The 9,044-nt window shown below is 49.3% G+C and overlaps 1 protein-coding gene across 1 annotated transcript; it reads left to right on the top strand.

Moving 5' to 3' along the window:
• The first annotated feature begins 1,333 nt into the window (after positions 1 to 1,333).
• Positions 1,334 to 1,798, top strand: LOC145801525 (uncharacterized). Its single transcript, XM_082893280.1, has one exon. The coding sequence runs from the start codon at positions 1,334 to 1,336 to the stop codon at positions 1,796 to 1,798; it is 465 nt and encodes a 154-aa protein (XP_082749406.1).
• The last annotated feature ends 7,246 nt before the right edge of the window (positions 1,799 to 9,044 follow it).

Raw genomic sequence — 9,044 nt, 5'->3', positions numbered from 1 at the left:
ACTTGCTCCCAAGGGAGAGGCCAGTAGTGTCCAGCCTCCATTGCATTCCGGTGGTGACAACGTTCCTATCTGGGATGCGGAGCTTCGAGCCATAAAACTCAAACTTCAAGGAGTCATGCAGAACATACAAAACAAACCCTCCACAACAACCAATTCGCCGTTCGTCGCCTCCATTAGGGACAAGCCCCTACCTCCTAAGTTTAAAATGCCCTTGATCGACTCCTTCGACGGTATAACGAACCCAATCGACCATTTGGAGACCTATAGGACCCTGATGGTCCTCCATGCATTCCCCGATGAGATCATGTACCGGGCTTTCCTCGTGACGCTTAAGGGGTTGGCCCGACTGTGGTTTAGTCAGCTGTCAACGGATTCCGTTTCTACTTTCCAGTACCTAAGTGACTAATTTCTTAGCCACTTCATTGGTACCCAGCGCCAACGGCGTCCGGCGACCCAACTCCTCAACATCCGCCAATTAGAGGGGGAGTCACTGCGTAGCTTCGTCACCCGTTTCGTCATCAAAGCCTTGCAAGTGACGGAAAACGAACATCCGATTATGGCTGGTTTACGATCATCCGATTTCCTTTTCTCTCTCGCCAAAAACCCTCAAACCTCTATGGAAACCCTCCTTCCCAAAGCCCAAAAATACATGAATGCCGAAGATTCTCTGGCCGCCCGCCAAGATTTCACTATCAAAAACCCAACCCTCAGAGATAAGAGAAAGGAATCTGAAACTAGAACCACCAAAACACCCCAGTATACCGACCAAGCCGTTTGAGCCAGCCAATCAGCACCTACCCGACCGCCCGTTCGGTTCGAACGGTACACACCCCTCAACTCTCCCATGGAACAAGTCTTAAACTAGATCCAGCACGATTACAACTTGAAATGGCCACAACCATCATGGTCTCTTTCCAACCGGCGAGACCAATCCAAATACTGCCGCTTCCATTAGGACCACGGTCACAACACCGAGGAATGTGTTAACCTTAAAGACCAGGTAGAAAGCTTGATACGCCAGGGACGCCTCAGTTGGCTCACAGCAGCCCGCCCTCAGCAACGGCCAAGGACCGAACTTGCTAGGGGTAACCGCCGACACACTCCTCCCCGACAACCAGCACAACCTAACCAAGGCAATGATCGGCCCCCTCCATAACCCCGAGCACAAGGCAACCCTACTCCCCTGGTTGGAGAGCTTAGAGTAATCGCTGACGGACTTGCGTGCGGAGGACCATCCCATTCGGCCCAGCGAGCCGAACTCAAAAAAATTAGGCAGGGCTTTGACAAAGAAGTCGCGACTTTGGATCGCTCCCTCAAGCTCCCCAAGCAATGGATGGAGCCCATCACCTTTACGGAGGTCGATTGCATAAGCATCCGTTACCCTCACAACAACCCCCTCGTCATCTCTGCTCTTCTGTCCAACTACAAAGCCAGACGAGTGCTTGTCGATAACGGCAGTTCTTTAGACACCATCTTCCTAAATGCCTATCGCCAGCTCAAGGTCGAGGAAGAAAGTTTGTCCCCTCTCCAAACCCCACTGGTCGGCTTCATTGGGGATCGGGTGACCTCCATAGGCTCCATCGATCTTTCCATCACCATCGGAGAGTATCCACGGCACACCACCAAGTTGCTCACTTTCCTCGTCGTCGACTGTTCCTCCGCTTATAACATCATCCTTGGCTGCACCGCCCTTAACGTTTTTCAAGATGCCATATCCACATACTATCTAGCCATGAAATTTTTTACCAACCTTGGGGTCAGCACCGTGAAGGGAGAGCAGACTGTGGCCAGAGAATGATACGTTGCTTCACTCAAAGAGGTCAAGTTAAAGGAGGCTATGATCATCGAAGGACTCGACGTTAGAGACGAAGACGAGTTAGTCAGGGGGGAACCAGTGGAAGAACTTGTTGAGGTCCCCATCGACCCCACCAACCCAACAAAAACAGCCAAGATCGGTAGTCAACTATCCTTCCAAGCCAAGGCCGACCTTACAACCCTCCTAATCGAGCACAATGATGTGTTTGCCTGGACCCATTCCGATATGCCGGGTATCAATCCCTCCTTCATCACTCATCATCTTAGCATCGAGCCCTATTTCTGACCCTTTTGCCAAAAACAGCGTATCTTTCACTCGGAACGCAATGCTCTTATTGCCTCTGAGGTCGACAACCTACTAGAGGCACAGTTTTTCAAAAATGTAGACTACCCCATATGGCTGTCAAATGTGGTTCTGGTCTGTAAAAGCAACGGTAAATGATGACTTTGCATCGACTACTCTGACCTTAATCGGGCTTGCCCCAAAGATAGTTACCCCCTCCCCGGCATAGATCTGCTTGTCGACGCCACGGCCGGACATCAGATGCTCAGTTTCATGGACGCCTTCTCTGGCTACAATCAAATTCTAATGCACCCGGCTGACCAGGAACACACCTCCTTCATCATAGACAGAGGAACTTATTACTATCGCGTTATGCCATTCGGATTGAAAAATGCCGGAGCCACTTACCAACGGTTGGTCAATGTCGTCTTCCACCATCAGATAGGTCGGAACATGGAAGTCTACGTCGATGACATGCTTGTCAAAAGCAAACTCTCCTCTGATCATTTGGCAGACCTGCGAGAGACTTTCGAAACCCTACGAAAATATCAAATGAAGCTGAATCTAGAGAAATACGCCTTCGCGCGTAGGATCTAGGAAATTCTTGGGTTCTATGGTCAGTCAACGGGGTATCGAGGCCAACCCCAAAAAGATTAAGGCCTTGACAGAAATGCAGTCGCCCAGAACGGTTAAAAAGGTTCAAAGGCTTACCAGCAGAGTCGCCGCCCTCAACCGTTTTATTTCCCGTGCAACAGACAGGTGCCTCCCCTTTTTCAAAGTCCTTTGGCAGGCCTTTGAGTGGACCACTGAATCCGAAGAGGCCTTTCAACAATTAAAGCAGTGCATGGCCAACCTCCCTTACTCTCTCAGGCGCTCTCTGGTGAGACCCTCTTTCTCTACTTAGCTGTATCGAACACCGTAGTCAGCGCGGCCCTCATCAAGGAGGACGGTTCAGTACAGTGTCCGGTTTATTACATTAGCCGAGCTCTCAAGGGGGCAGAACAGAACTACCCTCTGTTGGAAAAAATGGCCCTTGCCTTGGTCATAGACTCAAGACGACTCTGACCTTATTTCCAAGCTCACTTCGTAGTGGTCCTTACTGACCAACCCTTGAAGAAGGTAATGCAACAACCAGAGTCATCCGGCAGGCTTATGCAATGGTCTGTCGAGCTCAGCCAATTTGAAATTTCTTACCAACCATGAACGGCGATCAAAGGACAAGTTGTCGCCGATTTTATCTTGGAATTCACCAATCCCACTCTAACCACACCTCCACAGCCCAGGCAATTCAATACTGAGATAGAAGATCCCCACTCCTAGACCCTCAATGTTGATGGATCATCCCGTAAAGAAGGTAGTGGTGTTGGTCTCATCTTCATCGCCCCCCGAGGGTGGTTATTTCAAGTGTGCTCTCCGTTTCCTGTTCGACGCAAGCAATAATGAGGCCGAGTATGAGGCTTTGATAGCAGGTCTTCGCCTAGCCAGAGACATTGGTGTGAGCCATATCTAAGTGTTCAGTGACTCCCAATTGATCGCCGACCAGATTACGGGGGAATTCGATGCAAAGGAAGACATAATGCGAGCCTACAAGGATATTTCACTCCCCCTTGTCCGCCTTTTAAACACTTTCCACATCAAACACATCCCTCGATCAGAAAAATCCAAGGCAGATGAAATGACCCAATTAGCGTCGGCCAACCAGTCAGACCTCAGCCACGGCGTCCGTCTTGAATACCTGGCCTACCCGGCTACTTCGCCAACCCAGCAGGAGGTCCACTTCCTCCAAAATGAACCTATCCTATGGGTGGCGGACATTATCCTGTTTTTGATAAGTAGGGAGTTGCTAGATGACAAACAGTAGGTTGCCAAAGTCAGAGCCTGGTCGTCCAATTACATCCTCATCAGCGACCTACTATACAAACGCGAATTTTCACGCCCATACCTCAGGTGCCTCAGTCTTGCTCAAGTGACCTACGTAATGAGGGAAGTCCACGAGGGTGTATGTGGTAATCATTCGGGTGCCAGGTCGCTGGCCCATAAAATACTTCGCACTGTCTATTTATGGCCTACTCTCAACCAAGATGCCGCAGAATCCGTGCTTAAATGTGATAAATGCTAGCGCTTTGCCAACATCCCCCATGCTCCACCTACAGAACTGATTACACTCAGCAGTCTCTACCTATTTGCCAAGTGGTGCATCGACTTAGTTGGCCCATTGGCCACCGATAGGGGCCAAACCAAGTTCTTTGTGGTCGCTATTGATTACTTCACCAATGGGTGGAAGCGGAACCCCTCGCCACAATCACTGAACGGAACATAACCAGATTTATCTGGCAGTCGATCATATGCCGATTTGGAATCTCTCAAACCATCATCTCAGATAACAGCAAGCAATTCGACAATACCAAGTTCAGAAAATTCTGTGTAGAGCTCCACATTCAACCATGTTTCTCTTTCCTAGGTCAACCCCAAGCCAATGGACAAGTTGAGGTCACTAACTGCTCTCTCTTGAAGATCATCAAAACTAAGTTGGAAGCCGCTAAGGGACTCTAGGCTGAGGAATTTCCAAATGTACTCTGGGCCTATCACACTACTACCCCGAACCCCTACTGGGGAGACCTCCTTTCACTTAACATACGGGGCTGAGGCGGTCATCCCAGTGAAAATTGGCCTGCCGACCCCGAGTTCTGCATTCGGATCTAGAACTAACCGAAGAATTGCGTCAGGCTGACTTAGACCTGATTGAAGAGCTCCGAGAGACCACTGCTGTCAGACGGGCCTCATATCAACAGAAAATGAGAACACACTACAACCGCAAAATCCGACCGAGGGAGTTCACGGTGAGGGACCTCGTATTGCGTAAAGCGACTTTTGCCACCAAAAATCCCACCGAGGGAAAGCTAACAGCCAAATGGGAAGGACCTTACGTCGTTAAAGCCAAACCTCGCCTAGGCACTTACCGACTCCAAGACATAGAGGGCAAAGACTTCCCCATCCTTGGAACGCCAAGCCCTTGAAGCGTTATTTCTAGTAAAATGGCGTCTCCTATTTTTGTATTGGTCAATTCCTGTATGTTCTTTTTAGTGATTTACACATTTGTTCATTTTTGTCGTTTCCATACATGGTGTAAACTGTTGATCAATAAACCATGCCTTAAATGACAATGACTTTATATCTCCATTATCTACGATGTGTTTCAATAACGACTTGTTAACTAGAGCTCAGCCATACTGAGTTAATTAAAGCCTCAGCCAGATTGAGCACAAAGAGCTCAGCCAGACTAAGTTAGTTAAAGCGTCAGCCAGACTGAGTTAATTAAAGCGTCAGCCAGACTGAGCATAAAGAGCTCAGCCAGACTGAGTTAGTTAAAGTCTCAACCAGACTGAGCACGACGAGCTCAGCCAGACTGAGTCAGCTAAAACCTCAGTTAGATTGAGCACGAAAAGCTCAGCTAGACTGAGTTAGTTAAAGCCTCAGCCAGATTGAGCACTAAGAGCTCAGCCAGACTGAGTTAGTTAAAGCCTCAGCCAGACTGAGCACGAAGAGCTCAGCCAGATTGAGTTAGTTAAAACCTCAACCAGACTAAACATGCAGAGATCAGCCAGACCTAGATAACTTAACCCTCAGTGCGGCAGAGCCCTCCAAGTTTTAGTCAGAACTCGAATGAAACATTCGGCCGGTCTATTTTCACAATTCAATATTACAACATGGTTGTCATACTTAGTCAAAATCCAAGCTCATGAACATCCATTTTCACTAGTCATACAAGTTAGCATGTCTGCCAATTTTTAACATTTTTCCCATTATGGTTTCCTTATGAAATTTCATATTACTTAGCTATATCACAACATGGTTCGCCCATTTTTAACATTTTTACTGACCATCCATGTTAAACATGGTTTTACATTTTCACTTCTCACTGATTGCCCATTTTTACCATTTTACATCATAATTTACTTACAAGTTTCACAATTTATGCACAAGTCTCATTTTTTACACCTACTTTTTGGTACATTCCGCTCAGTCATTTTTACCATCCCAAATTTAACACTCAGAATAACGACAACAATAATATACAAGAAAACTCGTTGTTTTATTCATAACCTTGCACTTTCATACAAATCGTTGCACCAAATTACATCCAAAAAAAAAAAAAAAAAAAAATCAAAACACACAAACAGAAAATTTTTACACCAATCACTCCTTCTCACTAGAGGCAAGATCTTCCTTTTCAATCCCTTCGTCCAAGGGGGACTAGGCGACGTCGTCTTTGCCTACTTTCACGAGGCTGAAGTCCACGTCTGAGAACAGCTCTTGCACATTCTGTTTGAAGGTCATTCAGCCGCTGTCCCAGAACTCGCTCATTTTGTGTTTGTAGAAGTCAGACCGCTGGAAGCTCTGGATCACTTCCTCTTCACTTCTACCTCCAGCGGCCGCCCCTGACGGTCCAGTCCTCTCATCCCCCTCCTTCGCCAAACTACTAGTGACAACGACATCAATGGCTATCTGAAATTCGGCGAACTCCTTGAACTGCTCCACGGCCGCCGTACACAAGTTGGGGTACGCCGCCCTCTCAGATGCCAATTTTGCTTCTCCTCTACCAAGGCCTTCTCCAACTCCGCAATCCGACCATCTGCCTCTTCTCTGTCTTTGATTGCCTGGTCACGAAGTTCTTCGTTGTTGGTCATGGCCTCCTTCCACCTCTCATTGGCGGTGGTGCAAGCTTGCTAGACCAACTCTAACTGCCTCTTCTCACCTGCCAGCTTAGACTTTAACGATACTGCCTTGCGGCATTCCGTTTCCAGCTCTGACTTGGTTGCGAGGAGCTCAGCACTAGCACACTCTACTGCATAGCTCTGCACCACCGCCAATACCTCCATATTCTTCGCCTGCTGCGCATAATCCAGCCCCTTCGCGTAGGCACTTCGAGCGGTTTTCTTCCAACCCGTCGTCTCTGCCTTCAGTTTCTGCAGCTGCGCCTTTACACCTTCTAGATGGGTCCTCAGCGGCTTTACCTTCATCTTTGCCCGCACTGCTTTATTCATTAGGGCAGCCGCCAAGGTTGCCGCCTCCATCTGGGCCGAGCAGACCCCTCTTAGAAGGTCGGCCTCTGTCAACCGCGCCATTGACCGCACGGCCGCATCCTCTAGCACTCCAACGAGTCGGTCGGCCGTCACCCTGGCCTTCTGTCCTTGTTCTGCCGACCAATCTGCAACTGCGTGCACATGGTACATAGCGGTCTTTAGCGCGGTGTTTGCCTCTGGTCTGCTACTCCTAGTTCTCCTTTCACCAGAACTGGGAGATACCTCTACCACAACTCTCAACGTCGCCTCCGCCTGGGCATGTGAGCCCATGACTTCTCCTAGCACTTGGGCGCTTGGACCCATATCTTCTTTTGGCACTTGGACGCTCGGACCCATATCTTATTTTAGCACTTGGGCTCTTGGGCTCACGCCTTCCTTTGCTGCTTGGGCAATTTCCCTTCCTGGCATCTCCTCCGCGCTCCTCTCATTCATCTTCTTTAGAGCAGGGGCATCCTTACTCCCTTTTACACCCTCTGCCGCCGCCCTCTTCTTCTTTTCCTTCTTCAACGCTGCCGCCACCTCCTGCTTACCCCTCTCCTTCAGCGGGTCTACTGGGGGCAGCCGCGGGGCAAAGTAAGTCAGCTCTTTGCCTCCCAACGACTTTAGGCGAGGTCTGACTCTCTCCCTCATCACTAACTTCGGAGCAGGCCCCAGCCGAGCCTCCTTATACTTTTCTGCCCTAGGTAGGGTCTTTCGCTCCTCCACCACTTCCGCCTTTCACTTTGCCTCTAACTCCTCCAGGGCGAGGTCCTCCTTTATCGGCTGCGGTCCTAAACCTAAGGCACATAGCGCTAAAGAACGGACAAGGTCGTCCCACCTCACACCCTCCTTTTCCCTTCACTCCTTCACCTTTTTCACCATGCCCTCTGCCTCTGCCTCCGCCCCCTAACTTCGACTCCATCGACTTCGTCGGGACTTTCCATGTCGTACGCACTCCCCCCCAATTATTTGCTAACACATAGAACCACCTCGGCCTCTACCCCTTCACCGACGAGGGCAACCCACTTACTAACCCCCTACCTGCCACCGCCTGCAAAGTCACCCACGTCTCTTGTTGATCGGACGCTTTGTAGCAAGAAAAAATTCTTCCACTGTCATCGCCGCTCCATCGGTCGCCTGTGGCCATACGATTGCGTAGGCCATTATAATTTTCCATGCGTTGGACATCAGCTGCCCCGGCGCTACCTGCAGTTGGTTCAGTATGTCTACCACTACTTGAGGGATCGACAATCTTAGGCCTCCTCGCAATGCTTCCTCATACAACGAGAATTATGCCGACCGTGCATCTGACGCCCTCTCCTTAGCTGTAGGCACCCTCAGCTCTATCTCTGCCGGAATTTGGTACTTCTTTCGTACCTTCTTCAACTCCTCTGCCGTGAATGTTGACCTGTCGGCCTTGGTGTGCCAGTGGTCCAGCTCCACTTGGCTAATTGGCCTAGTGGCGGCGATCATCGTCGTCGGACGAGCCCGCACCACTTACTCCGCTCCCCTCTCCTCCCTTCGCTCCACCCGATACTGTTCCACCAATTCCACTACGTCGTCGTCCCCCAAAGAATCTAGTCTCATGGTTAGCCCTTCATCTCGAGCCGTCTCTCCTATGTGTCTATGTATAGCTTCAGACGCTGGCACAAGGAAGTTCGCAAAGTGTTGAAGAGGTGTATCACACGAAACAAATGAGTTCACTTGTGGGACGTGTTGGTTTTTTGCAAAAAGGAAGGTAAAGCGAATAACTCCAAACGCCTACGGTTTGCCTATATTTCAAGGGTTAAGATTAAATTTCGCTAGTTTGAAAATTTTCAAAAATTTCCACCCCCACCTCTTCAACACCCTATATTAGCCTATCCCTTCATTTCCTGCTAACG

Source organism: Camellia sinensis, chromosome 10, assembly GCF_055761805.1.
Source record: "Camellia sinensis isolate YWXY chromosome 10, ASM5576180v1, whole genome shotgun sequence".
NCBI classification, from domain to species: domain Eukaryota; kingdom Viridiplantae; phylum Streptophyta; class Magnoliopsida; order Ericales; family Theaceae; genus Camellia; species Camellia sinensis.
The sequence above is the reverse complement of the archived record's forward strand: the minus strand, read 5'-3'. Positions and strand labels throughout refer to the sequence as shown.

Bases quoted from the DNA above. Each gene is read 5' to 3' on its own strand.
- LOC145801525 (XM_082893280.1), top strand. From the start codon at position 1,334: ATGGAGCCCATCACCTTTACGGAGGTCGATTGCATAAGCATCCGTTAC.